The 22,702-nt window shown below is 35.5% G+C and overlaps 1 protein-coding gene across 6 annotated transcripts in view; it reads right to left on the reverse strand.

Moving 5' to 3' along the window:
- The window catches only part of GPHN (gephyrin), a 439,737-nt gene that overhangs the window by 42,577 nt on the left and 374,458 nt on the right, over positions 1 to 22,702 (reverse strand). For all 6 annotated transcript variants that reach the window (XM_054567416.1, XM_054567420.1, XM_054567421.1 and 3 more), the window contains 4 exons: positions 20,094 to 20,213; positions 18,341 to 18,399; positions 17,335 to 17,488; positions 6,280 to 6,401 (listed from right to left, as the gene is read on the reverse strand). In XM_054567416.1, the coding sequence (XP_054423391.1) occupies positions 6,280 to 6,401; positions 17,335 to 17,488; positions 18,341 to 18,399; positions 20,094 to 20,213 (455 nt within the window). The remainder of the gene's footprint in view (positions 1 to 6,279; positions 6,402 to 17,334; positions 17,489 to 18,340; positions 18,400 to 20,093; positions 20,214 to 22,702) is intronic.

Below are 22,702 nucleotides of genomic sequence, written 5' to 3' on the forward strand. Positions count from 1 at the left end.
TGGGTCTTGAGGGTCTGGGAACAAGGAGAGTAACTGTCTGCTAAACTGTTCTTGCTGTTTGTTCATGGCTTTAAAAAAAAAAAAAGCCTCTTTTACTTCTCAAAAAGCTTTCTGTTCGTGCCCTTCTTTTAAATAATGGCAGAGGAGCTTAGATAGTGAGTAGGGGAAGGATACGAATAGGGGTAGCCATTTGTGAATCTGGGTCATTTGTAAGTTGAATGAATGTAGGTCTGACTACCAAATTATCATATATTCACATTGTATGCACTCTCTCTTCTCCTTCCCTCTTTCCTTCTCCTCCCTATAGAAGATACTATGAACTTGATATAACAAGTTATCCAAAGGTAATAAATACTACAAAAGCAGCCTCAGCAGTTTTGGGAGGAAAGGTAAAAGGGAAGAGATTAAATAAGAAAAGGGGCTTTTCTCTTTATGGAAGGGAGAGTAGTCTATTTTACGTAAGTGAAGAAGAAGCATTATTTAGAAATCTGGAGAGTAAACCTGAACTATTATATTAAGTCTTTCTGCCATTTCCTCCACTTCTGCATCACCTAGGGATCTCGAATTTTGCACCTTAGGTCCTTATAATTTATTTATACACAGAGTCAATATTTAATTTATTTTAAACTAAATTTTCCTCTCTGGCTTTTTAAATATTCATAGCTACTATTTACTTAGGAGTTTTATTCATGAAAATGGATATAGCCTATTCAGTTTATTGACCTTAATATTAATGAATTGTGGATGCTAAACCCCGTTCAAAGGGCAGCATGGTAGAGCAAAAAGAAAAAGGACCTTGCAGTTAGACAGGCCTGGTTTGGACTCTTTACTCTGCCTTTTGCTAACTGCCTTATTCTGAACAGGCTACTTAATTTTTTGACTTCAGTACTGTTATCTATAAAATGTGGATAAAAGATACTTAAGTGGCCCTGATGTTTCATGAGGCTTAAATAAGAGAAGAAAGTAAAAGAATGTAGTATAGTTCTATATAGGTGTGGGCAAATGTACATTTACAGTTGTTTGTACAAAAATATATATAATACAAGAATAAATAATAATACAAGGATAAACTGTGTTTCAGTACTTGCAACTGTAAACCTACTTTTGCACACCCCGTGTGTGTGTGTGTGTGTGTGTGTGTGTGTGTGTGTGTGTGTGTAGTAGGTACTCAGTAAAGATTAGTGAAAACCCACATGTTTAGAGTGAGAATGCTGGAGAAAATGTATGTGGATTAGGTAGGGAAGAAAGAGAAGAGGAATAGAATCGAAAATTTCTTTGTATTAATAGTTTTTACTAATAATTTTTATTAACCTCTATAGTTACAAAGACTGTCACAAGGCCCGATATAACATAACTGCATAAAAGCTTGTTAAGTTATTACAGTATGCTTACCCATATATAACAAAACATCAATTCTGCCATAGGTATATACTCTGCACTTTGTAAAGGTCATATTAGTAGCAGAATCAATGGTAAGTTAGAGGGGAACTAGACTTGAGGCTGGGAGACCAGTCTCATATGTCTGGACAAAAATAGATTGAGCCCCAAACTAAGCCAGGATGGTAAGGAAGAGGAGATGGGAATGTAGAGAAGAAACAACAATCTATAGGCCTTAAATACAGGTTTGAGTATAAGAGAGGAGGTGTAATAACTTCCATTCAGGTTTCTTTTGGGTGGGTGACTGCATGGATGGTGGTAGCAGTCACTGAGATAAAAGAACTAAAGGAAATGGAGCAAGATGGTAGCGGGGAAGGGCACTGAGAAAGCTGGGAACGATGAATTTAATTTTGGATATGTTGAGTTTGCAATGGATATTACATTTAAGGATGTATCTAATAAGCAGGTGAATTTAGGCATGGAACTCAAGACTGAGATTAGCTTTGTGAGCCATTAGCATAAGAAATTAGAAGAACAGAAAGCCAAGAGTGAGCCAGGTAGACACCTACATTCAGGGAGTGAGCACAGGAAGAGGAGCTACAAAAACCAAGAAAGGATAAAATTACAAATGAAGCATGAAGAAGTGGAAATGGTGTTGCTAGAGAGGAATATATAATTGTGTTGAGAGAACTAACAGCTGGGGTTTGCAGGCATTTTACTTGTGTTCACAGACACAACTTAAACGAGGCTTTGTAATCCAGATGAATATTAATCAACATTGACACACCTCTGTTTTCTATAATAGACTTCACAATGTCTTTTGATTTAACCTTTTTAAAAAATTTTTCTTCCAAATCTGAGTCCTGGAACTTTCTAAATACATTTTTATTGTTTTACTAGGCTATAATTTATTGTAAACTTCTAATACCTGTAATTTCAATAGCAAAATCTGTGTCTGTTTCAGCTTTGTATCTTCAATTGCTTTTGGCTTAAAATTCATAGCAGATGCATGCTGAAATTGACTATATCCTATTTACTTTCAGTGATCAATGGAACAACAGCTTGGTATACTTGGAAACTTGTTAGAAAATGTAAAATCTGAGCCCACCCCAGATTTGCTGAATAATAACTATTTTTAATAATATCTCTAGGTGATTCATATAGGTACACAATCCATCTTGACTGACTGAACAATGAATAAACAAATTGTATTGCTCTTATTTTTAGTTCACCTCCAATTTTAGCCCATGTGATACATCTTGGTTAAATTATTTTTCTAAAATAATGATTTGTTATGACAATTATGCTTTAAAAAGTTCCACATTTAACTAAATCGAGTAGTTCTTCCTGGATTGCAAAGCCTTTCAAAGTTCCTACCAAATTTACCTCCATTATCTTCCTTACCTGAACCTCCTGTTCTAATCAGTCTGGCTTTCCTTGAGTGGTTATTTATTTCTACTTCTCTATTTTATTTTCTATTTCTCTATTTTTGTTGTTTTCATGTTTCCTACTCAACACACTCTCTTTTTCTAACTGCTATATTTTGCCATGTATAACACACCCTCATGTATAGTGTTTACCCATGTTTTTGGCCCAAACTTTCAGGGAAAAAAACCTTCTGTTTTAAATTTTTAATTGAATTATTTATTTATATTTAGAAACAAAACCAATTACTGTATTTCAGGGTATTGTTTTGCATATGGATATTGTTAATGCTCTCTAGAGTTATACTTCTACAGCATAAGTATAAATAAAAAGAATTAAAAACATTTATATAGATATGGAGTTCATACTACCCATGTGTAATGTGCATTCTTATTTTTTCTCCTAAAAAATTTGGGGAAAAAAATGTAGATTATACATGGCAAGATACAGTATATAAATCCTATTCATCCTTCATGCTCTAGCTAAAACTTTATCTTTATAAATGGACCTCTCTCCCATAGTGATGCTTCTCTTCTGACATACTTACATTTATTGTTAGCAGAGAATTGTGGATTGTTAATTTCAGGAAAATTTTATTCCATTCATACCTCTGCCACTAGCTTGTATAATGTTAAGCTAATTCACTGAACATATTTGAGTTTCAAAATTTGTCTTTTTGGAGAAAAACAGTGGGAACCCCAACAGGTACTGTGTTCTACACAATGTGAGAAAATATGTCTCAAGGAATGTATTTTAACATACACATATTTAAAAATGAATGCTCTTAAAGTATAGTTGTTAACTTTCAGGTATTCGAAATATCCTTCTCATATTTTTCACTGTACCCTCTTTTTAAAATAAAATGTACAATAAGCAAAGGCAAAATTCAGCTCAATTCAATCTAAATATGTTACACAGTCTGATTCTACAGTTTTAATATTGATTGTTAAAATTAGGGTAGGTGTTAAGAATAAGAGTTGAGAAGTAGAATCATATATCAATAGAATTTCAAAACCACACTCAAATCTGTTTTAAATACAGGAATAGAACTCTTACTCTCTACTCTTATCTGTCATAGCTGAGGAAAGGTTGTGTCCTGGCTGACATTCTTGAACTATTTCTTTCTCTGCTTTAAACACAGGGTAGTTTCTTTCATGACCCGTTTTGTTTCCTTGGAGAGCTCCAGGGTAGAGGCTTCTGTACAACAACATTTACTTTCTTTAGTAAATGGTTACATAGGAAAGAGAAGAATGAAGAGGGAGGCAACCATCATAGAATATCAACAGGCTGCTGATTAAATGTACCTTGTTTCCTTTGCTAAACTCCCAGCACAGATTTCCATTAGAACAGTTATAAAGTCTTTCCTCCCACATTCCACCTCTGCGTTCTCAACCATTTCCTCTGGGCCTTTTTAATATAGCATTTTAGACTGAGAAAGTCTAGATTTGTATCAATTGTAATTTAAAAAAAAAGAATGTTCTCTGTTTCACCAAGGTATTTCAATCCAAGAAAAGGATATACACTGGAGATTTGAATATTTTCAGGATTGCCTGTATCTTGGTTGTTCTTTATATGCTGTTCTTAAGATACATTTGGAGTTATATGTAATATCAACATTAATTATTAGGAAATGCCTACCAAAAACCAACAGTGTGGGCTCCTGATAATAAAATAATTAGCCTCTAAATATTAGACAATTAAATATAAGAATGTTTCCATGGTGTTTTGGCTTTTATAGTAAGGTAATAGCAGCATATGAAGTATATCAAGTAACCTTTTTTTTGGTATACAACAGTACCAAAATAAGATAAGAAAATGGACAGAATCATAGTCCAGAACAGATTAAGATTAAAATGGCACACACACTTATAAGAGTTCTTTTTACTTTATACTGTTTCTTAGTGATCTTTAATTCACTTGTAGGCAGGGCCAGAGCCAATGGTAGGTAGGAAACAAAACCTGAACAACCTAGTGAGTTTGTTCTATTGAGTTTTAGGCTTGCTTTGTGTTTTTGAAACTCTTGGAGTTGTCCTCTCTTTTCTCAGAAGTTAATTTTTGTCTTTTTAAAAGATGTATCTGCATCAGGATAATTTTTAGGTGTTTGAAATTTATATGGAAGGAGAGGTTACAGGTTAGGTTCAAATTCAAAATACTAGCCCTCCCATTTCCCCCTTCTTTCAGTGGTTTCTTTCTACTGGACTGGCGAGCTTGGATCATGAGGTGACATGAGGTAACTCTGGCGTCACCAGCATGCGTTCTATGGGGACTGGTACTTAGCTATGGACTTCTCTAGAACTAAACATCCAGGAAAACACAAACGTGAAGCATCTAAAAAGAACGACATTTGAAAATATGTCTAACAGCTTCTACTCCAATGTCCCCAGAGAAAGAAAGAAAATCAGGAAGAAAGAAGAGACCTTTGAAAGGTGAGATGACATAAAAGTTGCTGCTTCCCAGGTTACTGAAGGGCTGCTGTGTCCAGGGTTTGATGTGTTGTGCCCAGTTTGAGCATAAGGTGGGGCTTAGAAGTGTGAGAGCATACCTTGTGAAATGGTAGGGCAGAGCCTCTTTAAAAGCCCATTTGATCCCTGAGAAAGCACTCATCTTCAGGGATGAAGGATCAAGGTATAATGAGCTTCCCTCGGTGACAAAGCAGTGATAAGAGAGAAGGACAATTATGGGTGACAGACACTTCATGGTATCCACCACCGAGATTTGTCTCCTAGTTTTGTCTCCACCAGGCTGATATTCTAGAATTACTAAAAGCAGGCATAGCTCTGGTGAACCGGAAATAGTGCCTGGTGAAAGATGGCTGAGTAGCAGTGTTGCATGGTGGTGGGGTGCTCAGAAAGAGCAGACTTGCTTTTGATCACATGTAAGGCATAGTTGTAGATTCACAGAAATACCTGGGAAAGTTAGCAGAGGAATGAGTTAATTTAGTAAATATGCTGTTGGAGATGGATATTTTAGTCAATGTGGCTCCCTTTGAACTTGTAAGTGGGTGAAGTATGGAGAAACTCAGATTACATAAGGATGCAAAAATAAATATAGAAGCTCTTGAAAGCAATTGTACTTAAGGTTCAAAGAATCAGTTAAGTGCTACTTTTGACATTCTCTCTTACTATTCTCACCCATGTCTTTCTTGTCTTTCTCGAAACAGTAAAAGTGTGAATAGGAATAAAATACTATCACCATTAGTTCCGCTAGGGCAAAGACAACACTATCAAAAAACATTCCTGTAAACTTAATATACTCATAGGAGAGTAAAATATTTCTCTTGTTATAATAGGCATTCCAGGAAAATGTCTGTCCCCAATGGACACAACTATCTCCATAATTCTTTAGCTTCTGAAGAATGAAGTTCAGTGAAAATTCTTGTATTTAATTTTGGTCTCTTTAGCAACAATCCCACTTAGTTAGTACTCCCAAAATTCCTATTTGTACAATAACAACTTAAAAATAAAATCTAATACTTACTTGTCTCCTACAATTCCCAAGTTGATTGTGGGGTAACCATGTTCCTGAATTGTGGCTAAGAGGGTTGAACGATTGCTGTCTCGAATCTTTCCTGGTAGGAGGTCATCTTCAGGATTTAGCAGCTATAAAACCAGAAACAACCACCACAAATTATTCTCTCAGGATAATGTTGTCTATTGTTGATGGAAAAAAAATAGATCTAGTAAACAGAGTTTAGCATATCTAGCATCTACAACAGTATTTGGCACATAGAAGATATATACTCAAAGGATATTTGAATAAATATTGAATGTATAGGAATATGAGAAAATGGTGTTGCAAAAATGTAAATGGTAACTAAACATCAGGACCAACATTACAACAGCTCTGGCTACAATTTGACATTAGTGCTCTGGAGATGCTAGTCTTCCCAGTGGTTGCTTATTAGGGCAAACTAAATAAAACAACTTTGATTTTAACTCCCAATATTATTTTCCAATTTGTCTTTCATGACATCACTTGAGGTAGAGACTGTGTGACATGACAGTCTCAAGTCTAAAGAGAATGATCATTTATCTTTTCTTTCAAGCTTTTGATCTCTTTTCTGAAGCGGAATAAAAAATACCTAGGAAGTCAAGCTTATTTGAAGGAGACAGATGTCTTGTCTCTTTATTAGCAAACTTAAACAAGTAATACAACTCCATGATTCAGAATTGAATCACCCTTTATAGAGATTTAATACCTACTCTCATATGTCTATAAGGAAAATTATAAGAAGCTTTCTATATGTTAGGATGTTCCAGTGAAACAGTGTAGCATAGTAGAAGGAGCCTGGGATTCATATAAGGTTCAAATTCAAGTTGCCCAAACATGCCTTAATTTTCTCATTTATAATATATAGGGTTGGGCAAAAGTAGGTTTGAAGTTATAATACAAATAAGTAATATAATAATAAATATATAAGAATAAACTATCTCATGTACTCACAACTGTAAGCCTACTTTTGTCCATTACTGTATAGTAATAATAACTACCTTACTATAGTAGTTGTGAGGATTAAATGATAATGAGTATTTAGTTCATATAGATAAATATACAATAAACAATATTCTCTTTCCTTTCTTTATGATATGATATTGAAAGAGCACCTGTTTTCCCCCAATTGCTCTCATATTGTTACTCCTAGATGATCATATAGATGAAATGAGTTTATAATGTGAACATGGATTTAGATTAGATTATAAATACTTAAGAGTATTGGGTCCTTACACACATGCACACATATAACATACAACTTTAATTTTATATATTAATTTTAAGATGATCTTTGATTTCAGAAATATTGTAAAATGAAAAAAATACAAACTTGAAGTGAGAAAAATCTGGAATATTATCTTAGGAGGTTGGATGCAAACCTGCACATTTAGATGTTCAGGCTGTTTGTTAATATGGTCAACACTCAGGGCTTCATATCTCATTTCTCCCAGACAACAATCTCTAGCCCATTCAGTTTTCCTTCTGACTCATGTGGCTGGACCTTTGGCTTTATGTTGGAAAAGTAGTAGCTTTGCAACTAACTGTCCCCTTATAATAGCTGGAGAAAAACTTAGTGTCACCTGGGAGTCTTTTCTTCATATTCTGTACAAATTTAACTTAATCAGATGCCAAGTGACATTGCAACCCACTTTCATACTTAGTCACTGGCAGAGCTTGAAAAATTGTTATTGTAGTGCTAATACAGATTAATTTTCTGATCTTAATTAACACACCATTAGTGAAGTCATTATAATTTTATAAAGGCCAAAGCTTGCAGCTCTTTAACTCCATTAATCAGATAACATTTTTCAGATAGAAAACTATGTGCTTATATAATTTTTTTTTCACAAAATGGTACAGACCACCAACTAAGTAAGATCCCTCTGTTCTTAGAGTGTTTTCTTTGCCTTTCATGCTCCTCTCTGCTATTTTGTTGTAAACAGTTCCAGAAATAACAGAATTAGAGATCATTGGAAAATTTGTTATTTGTCTGTAAAATTGACATAATGGAATAGTAACTAGTTAAACGAGGGGATGGGATTTAAGCATTTTAAATTTAAGCATTTAAGCAGTGTATTTTAAGCATTTTCAAAGAAAGCATACAGAATTGAATGGAAAATTATAAGGCTGAATATACTACAATAGAATAAAGTCACAATATTCCCCTTTAAAACTGAATTTTAATTTCTGGTATCATACTTCTGGTCATCTCTGGAATGATGTTTGAAACTTACTACAGTTAAAATACAAAAGAAAAAAATGCAAAGCACTTGTAGGGACAGTGCACCAACCACAAGGAACAATAAATATTTCAGAGACAAGTTAAATTGTCATTTAAGAGCAAGGCTTCTGGCTCTGGGTTCAGGATAGGGAGATCCTGAGCTCTCCTTCTCTCATTGACACAAAACTACAACTATATAATAGCTACCTCTGAGAACCACCTGAAGACTAGCGGAAAAGATTTCTACAACTATGGATATTAAAAAAAAAAAAAAAGCCACACTGAGATAGGTAGGAGGGGCAGAGACTCAGTCTAGTTAAGACCCACCCTACCCCCTTTGCCCCATGCAATCAGTGACTTACTAATGGGAAGGATATCATAACCACAGAGGTCCCTGCATGAAGAGTGAGGGATCAGAATCCCAGTCTGGGGGGTCTTGCACTAGGAAGAGGAGCCCCTATAACATCTGGCTTTGAAAACCAGCAGAGCTTAGGTCTGGGAGAGCCAAACGGCTGCAGGAAACCAAGAACGCACTCTGTTTGAGTACCAGCACAGGAGGCAGCAGTTTGACAAGCACCTGGGTCATACATGAAGGTGATACACTTACTACTTGTAGGGCATCTGCTGGAGGGACAAGGGTCTGTTGGAACTTTCTCCAGAGTCTGAAGTGCTGGTGGGCACTATTTATTTCCCCCTTTTTAATCTCTTTTCATCTACCCGGTCTGATGCTGGCAGGTGCTATTTCTGACTCTCTCTATTAACCTTGATAACACTCTTCATACTATCTTGGTGTTTCCCTGAGGACACACCCAGGCTGGAACCCCTTCAAAGTGGTTCCTAATTGGCCATACCTGGTTGGTGGCTTCAGTCAGCCCCAGCACACAGCAGTGTGCCTGCAAGAAGCTGAGGCTGAGCCTTGTGGCAGCCACATGGAAGGCCTGCCCTCCACAGCAGCGTGCCTGCAACAGGTGCAGGCAGGCCTCACAGCCAGCCTCTCCTGACAGTGTGTTTGTAGTAGTTGTGGCCCAGCTGCAATGGAAGACCTATCAGTAATTACTTTAAATGTAAATGGACTAAGTGCTCCATTCAAAAGATGTAGGGTGGCTGAATGGATAAAAAACAAGACCCTTACCTATGCTGCCTACATGAGCCTCACTTCAGATCGAAAGACACACAAAGACTAAAAATAAAGGGATGGAAAAAGATATTACATGAAAATGGAAATGAAAGCTGAGATAGCAACAACTTTTACCAGACAAAATAGTCTTTAAAACAGAGGCTAAAACAAGACAAAGAGAGACTCAGCAATTCCACTTTGGGCATTTATTTAAAGAAAACAAAACACTAATTAAAAAAAATATATGTACTCCCATGTTCATTGCAGCATTATTTACAATAGCCATGATATGGAAGCAACCTAGGTGTCCATCAATGGATAAATTGATATAGAGGAAGTTATACACACACACAGACACACACAATGGAATATTACTTATCCATGAAAAAGAATAAAACCTTGCCATTTGTGACAACATGGATAGACCTAGAGGGTATTATGCTAAGTGAAATAAGTCAGGGAAAAACAAACACTGTATCATTTCACTTATATGTTGACTCTTAAAAAAACTAAACAAATAAACAAATAAAACAAAACAAACAGACTCACAGATACAGAAAACAACTGATAGTTGCCAGAGGGTTGGGAGGTGGAGCAATGGGCAAAAAGGTGAAGGGGATTAAGAGGTATAAACTTATAACATAAATAAGTCATGAGGATGTAAAGTACAGCATAGGAAATACGGTCAATAATATTGCAATAACTTTGTATGGTGGCAGGTAGTTACTTCTTGCGATGATCACTTTGTAAGTTATATAAATTTCAAATCACTGTTGTACACCTGAAATTAATACAATATTGTATGTCAACTATACTTAATTTAAAAGTTTTACATTCTAGAGTGAATAAAAAGTAAAACAAAACATAATGCATTACCTCCATACCTTGTTACTTTCCTATCTACCACATATTAAATTTCGATTTCCTCTTTATATTATATTCAATGGTACCACTGTGTTCTCAGTTTTCAAACATTTAATCTTTGTTTTTTTCCCCCTTTGCATACCACTATCTTTCCAAATGTCTCAATCCTTAAGAATATCCTAATTAATCTCCTCCTTGACCCAAAGTTTTCATTCATTCTGTTATCAATACTGCCCACCCCCCAATTTCAGACATTCAGCATGTCTGAATTTCTGCAAAAGCCTTATAACTCATTATCTTGCCTACAAACTCCTACATTCTGGGATATAAAGCAGAAACATCAACTTGCAAGATAAACTGTATCAAACCATGACATATAACTCAAGCTATCTTCAGTCAAATTGTTTTAACACAAGCTTGTTCAGACCTGTATATGCTCCAACTTAAGACCGTGGACAAATTGAGACCATGGTAACGTTAGCACATGGACTCATATACTAGAAAGATAAGACTTTTAGCAACTCATTTATTTTACAAGATCTGACTAGTTTCTTCCTAGACCTTCCTTACAAACTTTTACCTTAAAACCACCTTATGATAAACTCTAGTCCTCAAAATCCTGTAACTATCCTTCTGTAACTTCCCTTTTGAGACACTACTGAGACTTTGTCAAGGTGATGCTCAATCTTTGCTCAGAAACTTTCATATATCTCGTTTCATATGATTGAGTTTCCTTGGTTGTCCTTGTGTTAGGACTTTGACAGTCATTGAGCTCCCACCAAGACTTTGGCAGGACCCTTGCCATCAGTAGTATCCTACTGGTTACACTGCATTTCACTGATGTCCCTTGAGCCTCTTTGGTTGGGGGATTCTTTGCCTATAGTTATATGTCTAGCACTTATGCCAAAGTGAGCCAATATTTATTTTGTTTGTTGTAAGAATAAGGTTCCCAGGACTTTTTGGTTTGATTAAGTTTGTCCTAATTTTTGTTTTCAGATTGTTGGAAAGATAGCTAATAGAATGGGGAAAATTTTGCGGTAAAGGGAAGGTAAAAATGAGGGAACCCGCATCTAGTTCAGTTTGACAAGTATATTTTAGCTTTTCCATAAATGTCACCAGTGAGGTCATCTGATAGGAGTGAGAAAGGGCTGGTGCTGAGGTTTAAAGAGGGTGTTGAATGCATAAATGAACTGTCTACTGCAGGAATGTACCAGGAAATCAACAAGACAGTTATATCAGAATTACTGAGCAACTTTTAAGTGCCAGGTTGACATTAAATGGTAGAAATTTGTAGTGGTTATTTCAGTTGCATGAATTGTTTTCAGTAATGTTTTTCTGCTTGGGAGAAAAATTGTAGGTGGAGGATGGACTCATCCAGTTTTGGTATTAACACAGTAAGCAAAGGAATAGATTAAACAAGTAGAGCTACCTGAAGTGTTAGTGAAGGAAACTTTAAAGTAGTGAGCCACGGTCTTTACTCTAGAAAAGAAGTATAATATAGCTAGAGGAAAGTAATGTATACTACCTAACCTGACAGATTTCAGAGACTTCCATTGAAAAGTTGGAGAAATGAAATTTAAGAAAGCTCTAGTAGGAAGCACTGTGGCATAGTGAGAAAATATTATAGCAAGAAGACATAGCTATGAAACAAGGCTACATCAACTTACACAAAAAGTTTTAGGCAAATTGCTGTGTTTTTGAGTGTCAATTTTATGAATAATTATGCTAACTTCATAGTATTGCTTTAGTTATAAAGCACAAAGCAGTTCTGGGTATAGTAAATAGTCAACTTCCTGTTCCTTCTCTTATTAGTGGGGAAGGAGGTTTTAAAGATTCTAGCTTTATAACAGCAGCTGCTTGTGGAAGGCCCCAAAGAACATTACATAAAGATTTTAGACAGACTGTGCATATCTAAAGTTCAAATTGTTTGTGCTGGCCTCTAATACTGATAGTGGCCAAGAAAATTAGAAAAAAATGAAAGAGAAAGAGAACTTGAATGAATCAATGAATTATGAAATATGGCTGAAGGTAACTGAAACGGTACCTTCAAAACTAGAAGACCAGCATCTACTGAAGGAATAATTATTGATAGCACTTGAGGTAAATAGATAACAAGTATACAATTTGACTTCTTGAAGATACTGGTAGCTGGCCAACTGATGTCCAGTGTGAATACCTGTAGGTCACTATCTAAAGTTTAATGAGGATAAGAATGTATTTTATGAAAAAGAGATGGTGTCATCAAGAGTCAAAATTAGAAAATACAACTGGGAAATATAAAGGTTGTTAAAGAGGAGGAAAATACGCATATAACTGCCTCCTAAGCGTAAACTTGCATCTCCTGTCTTCTATTTATACTTACTTCCTAGGTGACTTTATTTAGTCTCATGATTTTAAATAGTATGTATATCCTAAAAAAAACCAAAACAAAAAACCAACAAAAAAACCCCCTTACTATGTATATGCTGGTAACTTCCAAATATATACCTTTGCTCTGCTCTTTTTCCTAAGCTCCAGACTAAATATGTTAATTGCTTACTCAATATTTCTAGTAGGATTTCTAATAAATATCTCAAATTTAACATGTCCGAAGTAGAATTTCTGATTTCTACTGCCTAAATCGCTCACTTGGGTAAATGATAACTATCCTTAGAATTGCTCAGGCCAAAAAGTTTGGAATTCATCTTGACTCCTCACTTTCTCTTACAAACTGCTTTGAATTCACTAACAAAACTTATTGGCTTTATCTTCAAAATATATCCTGGATCTGATTATTTCACACCATCTCCAGTGCTCCCACTCCGGCCCAAATCTCTTGCTGGAGTTGCAGATCCTTCTAACTAGTCTCCCTGCTTTTTTCCTTTACCTTCCTATATGAAATACCACAAAGAAGACAGAGTAAACATTTAAAAATTTAAGAAAGCTATACTTAAAAAAAAGATGTAACATTTAGCATTATGTTTTCCTTACTCAAAATTGGCTATTTAGAAAAAATGATCTTGTTTCTACTACCTCTCCAACCTCATCTCCTTTTTCTTTGGTCCTTTGCCTTTATACTCCAGCCACACTCACTTTGCTGTTCCTCAAACATGACAAGCATGCACTTTACCTCAGGGCTTTTCTGTTTGTTGTTCCTGCTGTTTGGAACACATTCCCTTCACTTGACATATGCCCTCAAGGCCTTCTGAGTTCCACTTTAATTCCACCTTATCAGTGAGGCCTGATTATCCTATATAAAACGGAAGACTCAATGAATTAGGTCAAGACAGGAAAACCAAACTCCTCTAGGTATTTCAGATGGAAGGGGGTGGGAGAAAGGAGGATTTAATACAGGGAATTGGTTACAAATGTATTGGTTACTAAAGATCAATAACTGCAGGAAGTCGCCATAATCCCCAGGGCTACTGGTGGAAAGTAATGTTACTTAGAGTTAGGGAGATTATATTTCCGGTAATTTCTTTCCACCTTCAGATATCATGTTAATGCACTCCGATGGCAAAACCTAACTGTACCGTAGATGGAAATACAGCCTGGGAAATAGAGTTTTCAGGCTTCCAGCCTTATTGTTTAGAGGAGTTTAAAGGGTTAATGTGGGGTAAGTTTCAACAGATAATATTTGGCGTTATACCTCTTCTACTACCACTCTTTATCATCTGACCCTTTATTTTTCTTCGTATCATTTACTACTATTGGTTTGTTTATTGAATATTACCCTCCTAATCCCCGCACCTGTTAGAATATAAATTCTGTAAGCACAGGAAACTTGTCTGCTTTACATGCTGCTATATCCCCAGCAGTCAGAACAGTGCCTGGCATCAGTGCAGTAGCCCACTAAGGGGAAAGGGTAGTGGGAGTGGCCTGCCCCAGTGGAGATGAGCATTTTATCACTGGTGGTGTTTAGAATTATCAGTGCATGGTATTAATAAAAAGCAGACTGACTTGTAGTCAGTTTTATTATTGGTTTCTAATTCTCTACAGATAATGTATCTGCAGGGTAAAGGATTAACAAACACTTTCTCCATCCCTAAGGACAAATTTGATCTTGGGTTGATTTTATAACTCTGTTCCCCTGGAAATTTGATAAAGATGAAATGTCCGTATTACTAGGCAACATTTCTATGGTAAAAATGATAACAAATAACTTGCATATGTACTGGAATGAACTATTATACAGATAAACTATAAATACCTAGTGGGAAACTATAGCTTTGGGCTTCTATGAACGTGGTAACTCTTGCAACTGGGCATTTCTCTTGTGAGGACCCTAGAAGCTGCAAGAAGTACTAATTTCTATGTAGGACATGGGGCTCCTAAGTTGGTGGCTCCCATAATCTTCTAATATAATTCTTATTCCCTTGCATCTGAATGTCATTTGAAGAACAAAGGAAATACCCTTGGATGGCTGTGTGGACTGCCAAGAAGACTGGTGTCACTGAAGAATGCCTGTTATTGCCCTGCTTGATGCTGAGTTTCCTTTTCAATATCAAAGCACATTGGTTCACAATACAGTGTATTTACATCTTATAAGTCTGATGTAAAATAAGAGAACCCCTGGTGGGAATTCCAGCATGTAATTAATTGCTCAAAAATATTAACTGAACAAATGCAAAACTTTGGAAACATATGCCTAAAATTATATAATTACTGCATAGTATTAATTAAATTTTAACATACCTAGTTTGTTGAAATAAAAAAGGGTCTTCAGAGGCTACACTATGGTAGTTATCATCTAACTGTACCTTCCAGATTCTGAAATAATTCCCTTATCCTGAACAAGTTCATGTAGTCAAAAAATATTGGGCAGGTTTTAAATATGGTATACATAGACATCTTGTATGGCATTCTTGGTTTGCCTAAAGCCACTGTTCTGCTTACCAATATACAACACTGAATTCAAGAAGTAGACATATGTGGAGCCATACATGACAGGGGAAATCAGAACTAATACTTAAGGAGAGTTGTGCTATGAATGACTAAATTATAGACTTGCCACATTGATAGACAAGTGTAATTTCTTTTGGCCTCTCTGAAAATAAATGAATAATTTTTTCTATTGTTTTTTGGCTATTTGAGGATCTCAAGCCTTTAGGAGATACTACGCTTTATTCATCTATTTTATCCCCAGTTTCCAGTATAGTGTCACTCATAGAGTTATGAAATAAACGTTTGTTGAAAGAAACTATATGATAATAGAACGTCATAATAACAACTAATTTCAGATTACAGTAGGGGAGGAATGTTGAACTATGTTGAACCAGAGATTATAGAATTTAGAAGTATTATTTCCTTGGAAAACCACTGTAATACAACAGGCCAGAGAGAGCAGGGGAGGGAGGGCATATAAAATATATCAAAGCCTTTCCAAGGATTATGAAGTCTATGAGGGCAGGAAACTAGGACTACAAATTTTCCTTAGATTTCATTATGTAAATTCCATCTCTATTCTCACCCCATCACCTTTCCCTACCAGCAATCAATAGCTTATAAAAGAGTACAAAAGATAGCTTTAAAAAATACTACCAATATACTTTGGGGATAACTGTGGATATTAGGCCAGCCCTACAAAAGCATCAGGAAGAATACAAGAAATATAGCTGAAACAAAGTTGCCTAATAACTAGTTATTTATGAGTTCACACATTCTATTTAGTTTTCCCACTTAGATGTAGAAATCATATAAATAAATTACAAGTAAGAATAGTTCATTAAGTTTAAAATAAATTACTTTCTGATGCTAAACATAGTGTCAGTTGGTCCTAGGGAAATTGAAACCATGACTAAGTGATCAACTGGAAAGAATGTTTTGGGTCAATCACTAGTTTTAAGGAATGACTAGTATACATATATTGGGAAGTAAGCAAATCTATATTGTTGATTTATCTCTCCATTAGCAAAACAAAACATTCTATTCTTTCCTTTTGCACTTTCCAAAAGAATTATAAGGGTAATACAGAGATCCTTGAAAATGTTCCTCCTCAAGACATGGAGAGATGAAAAATAATGGTAACAAATGGCTTATTTTCCAAGATCTAAGTTAAAGCTTAACAGAGAAAGAAAGAGGGAAAGAGAGAGATAGAAGAAGAAGAAATCCTGTTAATCTTTCTATAAATAGTAAGGTCTAAAGGAATTAATTTTAAAAAATACCAATAGTTTCTGATTCTCATCTTAGGCTTTGAATTTCCAGCAGATTTACTTTTCAATATTCTTAATTTGACTTTAGAACCTCCAACTGAATTTTTGTATAACCCAAGCAAAACAGGAATAGCAAGTTTTTCAAGAATTCTCAGAAAAAGATTGACTAAATTCCCCTCCCTAAATCAGGGCTGAGATGACATTTCGATATATTCTAAATTGCATGCCACTAGACATGCTATCTTTAGAGAGAGAAAAAACCTAATTATCAAACTCTTCCTGGTGATAAAGATCACAGGGAATTTTAGCAGGAAGAAGGCTAGCCATGGTAATCCAATTCACTGAATTACTGACCACACAGAGGTGGCCTATATCACAGCAGAGCGGGTACAATTCATTGTCCTAATAGACTAAGCACCTGTTTGGACAGTTGAGTTCTGTAGCTATCAGTCAACATTCTTACATTATAGTGTGTGTTTGCAAAGGCCAGTGGTTATAATATTTCATTCTAATAAATGAAAGGAATTATTTATATGTAATTTCTAGTTCTTCTTTCTCATCTTCTGTACTTGAACTATCCTGAAGCCAATTTTTATTTCTCTGTCATAGGAATGTGGTAATATCTATAATCCACACGGTTCTATTTACCACACAGATGTCAGAAATACTTTTATCTGAAAGTCTCATTCCCCCCACCTCTTTTTTACCTCATTCCCTGTTGACATGACAGCAACCACCGGGAACTTGTTAACTTCAACCTCTGTGACACCTACAGTTGCCAGAAGACCAATCTCTGAGGGGCCCATGTGGGTTCCTTTGGCCAACACGCATTCCCCTCTTTTAATGTCATGGCCAATGGGTCTGAAAGTCAAAGCAGAACCATAAGCACAATGAGAAAGAGTAATATTTTCTCAACACAGAGGGAAGTTTTAGTGTCAGAGAAGGAGGACACTCATGGAAAGAAAAATGTCAAGAGATGAGGCAGGAAAAGAATAAGGAAAAGAGGAGATTCTAAAAACTCTGTGCTTCTAAAATTATAAATATTAAATCACATAGAAGACAGAAATAGGATTTGTATCTATTATTGCTAAACAGGAATATGCTACTTTATATTTGAAAATTATTTTACAAGTTGCTTTGTACCACATTGCTGTCAAAAACACCAATTGCAAATGTACTTTGATATAAGGTGAGAAATTATATAGCATTAGTGATAAAAAGCTTAGAGCGTGTTCATTTTGTGGTGAGGAGAATAATGTTAATGAGATTACAGCCATGGAAATAATTTCCATTTGGACCACTTAGGTTGGTCCAGCTATGTGTCCACATCAGTCTGTTCCCCTTGGCCTCCTGACATAGGGATGGGAAAAATATAGCTTTGTCACAGGAGATTTGAGCAAATCAGTATTAACGAAATCAGGGTGAATATATTCCACTGTAAGAAAACTAAAGTATATGCTCTTCTTATGGTAGGACAGTGGTCTCATCTTTGCTTTTGACTATTATTTCATTTGCCTTTACCATATCCATGAAAATGTAGGCAGAGCAGACATGGGATGTAGAATTTAGAAAATTCATTTTCCTACTTGTTAAAACCCTGAAAAGCTAGTGGTTAACTGACTGAGCTGCAGATTTATAATAGCCATGCTCTCCTAAGTCCATGATCTTGTAGAAACAAAGGTTAGCAACACATTCCATATGTTATGAACTTACCTGATATCTTGGCCTGGCCGAGCTTGCACCAGAATTCGTACTTCAAGTTCTTCAGTGCCCTATAATAAGAGCAATTCTTGTAATTTCAAACAAAACAACTTAACAGAATTTCTGGTCAATAAAATTTAGCTACTCGGGTGCTTTTACTATCAGATAGGCCAGAATATATACAAATATAGAGAAACAGAAAACCATTTGCTAAACCTTTTGAACATGATGAATTTCTATCATAGGTTCCTGCTAACTTAGGTTTGATGCCAAGGAATAAATATAATATTTTCACACTTTAAAAAAAAATTAAAATATTGAATCTCATTTTGTAAGCATTCTCAAGGAAAACTAATTATATACATACAGGGTGGGACAAAAGTAGGTTTACAGTTGATGGTATGGAAAATAATACAATAAATAAATAATATGGGAATAAACTGTGTTTCACAGACTCACTAGTGTAAACCTACTTTTGCCCACCGTGTGTGTGTGTGTGTGTGTACACACACATATATATATACACACACACACACACACACACACACACACACACACACATATATTTGGTTACCCTAATAGATACAGTGAATGTGTAAGGAGATAACCTATCTCTTCTCTTCCCAAGAATCATGGGTTCAATACTATACCAAGGTTCCCAAATTATCTGTAGAAATTTCAGTGAAGGACTTATCATTTGCCTGGTAGTAAATTTCTGTAAAGTAATAGTGATCATCAATTTTACACTTATGGGCTGTGAACAATATTGTGACACTGCAACTGTATCTTGTCATCTGGCAGAGTCTGTGGATACATGTGTTCTGCATTTCAATGCTCTGCTGGCTTCCCTGATGCCAATAAATCTGCTGGGCATTTTTAACGGCAAGCAATGGGATCTGTATACCAAGAGTGGAATTTTATAAGCCTTACATGTGGGAAGATGATATAAAAAAAAACCCAGGTAAAGAAAAGTGGCTGTCTCTCATCATGACCAAATTTTACTATATGCCAGATCAGGAGAATATTATTTTTTAACTTCAGCTTTTAAAATACAAGATATCTTAAACTTCTTCACAAAGCAAGTTAGATAGCCAGTCATTAAAACCTCAGTGGAAACTAATTTCTTTTTATTTTTTATTGGTGGCTGATTATCTGGTTTCAATAATTGCCACTAGTTTCAATGAGATGAAGGCCTGCTTAGACCAAAAAAGATCTCAATGTCCTTTATTTCAGGCAATAGAGAGGGAACTGGTATCAATTTAATATTTCCAGGCTGTCATTTGGTGGCATACATTTTCCTGAAATATAGATACCGGAGCTGAGTGCCATTTGGTTCAAATGTTTGGCTTAGTGTAATATTCATGATCTTGCCCAAGTGTTCTTTGTTAAATTCTTCTCTATTAAATTCTCCTTCACATTTTATTAGAAGGTAGTCTCAACTAAGAAATTACTTAGCTAGAAGGTATGTCAACAATTAGTACGTCTGCTTTTCTATCTTGAGGTTTCTTTTCTTGTTTGCATGTTACATTTCTTGGAACAAATGTGGTTCAGATTTTGCTATAATCACAGTGATGATCACAAGAACATCTATAACAACACTTTCAAGCCTAAGGCAATTCCTTATTTAGTGCAGACCTATACACAACATTGTAAAATCCTAACATAACCAAAACACACAGGGTTAATCTCATAAACATTGCAGAAAATGGGCATGACTTAAAATACTGCCACAGGAATGCAGCAGTAAGACCTGGTGATGACGTACATCATCAGACTCCCTGATAAGTTCGGTATCTTCTACTTGTACTACTGCATCAGCACCGCAGGGGATTGGAGCACCTGTTGTAACCCGCATGACTTGTCCAGGCATTACTGTCTGAGTTGGCTGGAAATACAAACATGTATGAAAGAGTTGATTTACTTTACTTTTGCAAAGGAAAAATAACATTTTCCTGCAGGAGATGTAACATTTTAAGAAACAAACCATAAAAGCAAAGACTTACAATCTTACTCATTTTAGGCCAATTAAATGAAAGCTACCCCCAAACAGGAACACTCACACAAAGAAGCTTTAACTTGATTTATGGTAATGACCATTAGATAGATGCCTTTTTTGGTGCCCTGTTTTCCTTTTGAAGAACTGTCACTTAAATTTGCCACTATGGTCTCTCACTCAAATAATGTGAATTTTCTTAACACGTGTAAGACTCAAGAAACTTGAGACTCAAGAAAAAAATGCCATCCAATGTGATTTTGTGAATGAAAATTATGAAAAACCAGTACGTTAGTTATTTACTGAAGTTCCAATATTTGAGAAGTGTCATAATTTAAAACTAACTTTGTGGTTAAATATAGGCAAGTCAGAATAATCACTTAAATTATTGCCCTCGAAAATATTTCTAAAACATTAGTTCACCTTTCAATTAATAATAAAAGTCTAGTAAATGTAATAAAATAATTTTAAAATTATTCCAGTGTCTGTATTGATTTGGATGGAACATTATATCCAAGGTTTTCATTGTCTGAGCTCCCATATGAATGGTATAGGAGACTGACCACAGGACCTGTCCGGCAAACTTCTCCTAGCATAGGGAAAAGCATGTTTTTCGGTTAGACCCATCTGATAGATGTGATCTGGCCTCAGAAGAGCCACTTGTCATTGGCCTTGATTTAGGTCAGAATTGGGGAAAAAGGGCTTCAAATTTCCCCTAAAATAAAATCCTGAGATAATATTAATTCCCCAATAAAAATGTATTTCTGACGATCTGCTTCATAAGTATTTATTTAAAAATTTAGGCCACAATTTAACACTACTGTACACATAAAATGATTAAGATGGTACCTTTTAAGTTATGTTTTCTTAACAGATTAAAATAATTTTTAGGAAATGGCTAAGGAAATATATCTCTTCACTGGATATACAACTGAAGTAAAACTAGAAATTTATTAGAACAGCCTTAAAAAGCTTCTTGCAATATTATCATTGCAATACCACTAATGATATTATTGAACTCTCAATCTCTGCTAGGTATAGTAGTAAGTGCATTATTACATTCTGTTTATATAATAACCTGTGCATGATAAAAGGCAGGAATTTGTTTTATTTTGTGTTTGCCTCTCAGATTACATCACTATACTATCTTGGGCTGTAGCCTAAAAGGCTGACCTTTATGGACTATTTCAACCAGGTTCCCATCACTGGCTGCTGGTTAGGTAAAGCCAATGGGAGGGGCCAACAAAAGATTTCAGGGTAGAAGAGAAAGAAAAGTCGTGTTTGTATTCCCTTTGTTCTTTTCCTGCTGGGCTGTAGTTCGGTGAAGGCTATGTCAGCTCTACTACTGAGGGGTAGAGCTGCCCCATAGCTATGAATCTCCATGGGTCCAGGTACCACTCTTTCCCTTTGCTCCCTCAGACTAAGAGGTGGTAATAGAGTTTCACTGTTAGCCCTTGAGTGCTTCACATTCCTTTGTTAGTTTCCCTTAACCCTGTCTATATCTTGGATATAGTCTCTGCATTAATCTTCATAATCACCCCTTTCCAGAGATATCTATTGCTCTATCATTCCAAAGCCTAGAAAGTGCCTGGCACAAAGTTGGTAGTCAATAAATATTTCCAGGATGAATAAATAACCATGAATAATCTCATTATCGCAATTGCATGAAGTATGCAATCCTTTCTGGTTTGTATCTCCGAGGTTGTCCCCACTTTTCTCCCACAGTCATTGGAGAAGGAGATTCTTGGGACTAAATTATATATCCCCTTATTCTGTTCTCTGAATAAAAGACATTCCAGGCTTATTCTTAATTGTCATATTTTAATATAATCTTTTACCAAGGTAATGCATAGGATTTAAAATGAAAAGTTTAGGGTCCAATACATTAAAATTTCTTCTTTAATTTTCAACCACAGATACTACTACTACTACTACTACTACTACTACTACTACTACTACTACTACTACTACTACTTATTGTCTGGTACATCTCTTAATACACTGTATATGACCATTTTTTGCAGTCCAGTGATTTCTGATGAAAAGCATTAAAGATTTAACATGATATATGGGTGTTTTAGTAGAGGTACTAATGCCAACACAATCTACTAAGACTGTGGAAAGAAGAACATTTAATATAGGCCTAAAGAGGTCCTCCTTTTGCTGAAAGTGCTTTTTTGGCTAAGGCAAAAAGTAAATCCTAAAGTGAGTTTCAGGGCAGTTGCTTCTTAAACTGAAGTGTGTTAGCATGAGGCTCTACCTTAATTTAGTTGGGTTCAATGTACCATATTCTGTAAAAATACTTTAAGGTTTATTGTGATTGTATGTGCAATTATTTTCTACTTCTTAGTTAAATCAACACTTAAGAAGTGTTTTTCTGG

Source organism: Pteronotus mesoamericanus, unplaced genomic scaffold (assembly GCF_021234165.1).
Source record: "Pteronotus mesoamericanus isolate MK-2021 breed Mesoamerican mustached bat unplaced genomic scaffold, CSHL_Meso_final contig_182, whole genome shotgun sequence".
Taxonomy (NCBI): Eukaryota; Metazoa; Chordata; class Mammalia; order Chiroptera; family Mormoopidae; genus Pteronotus; species Pteronotus mesoamericanus.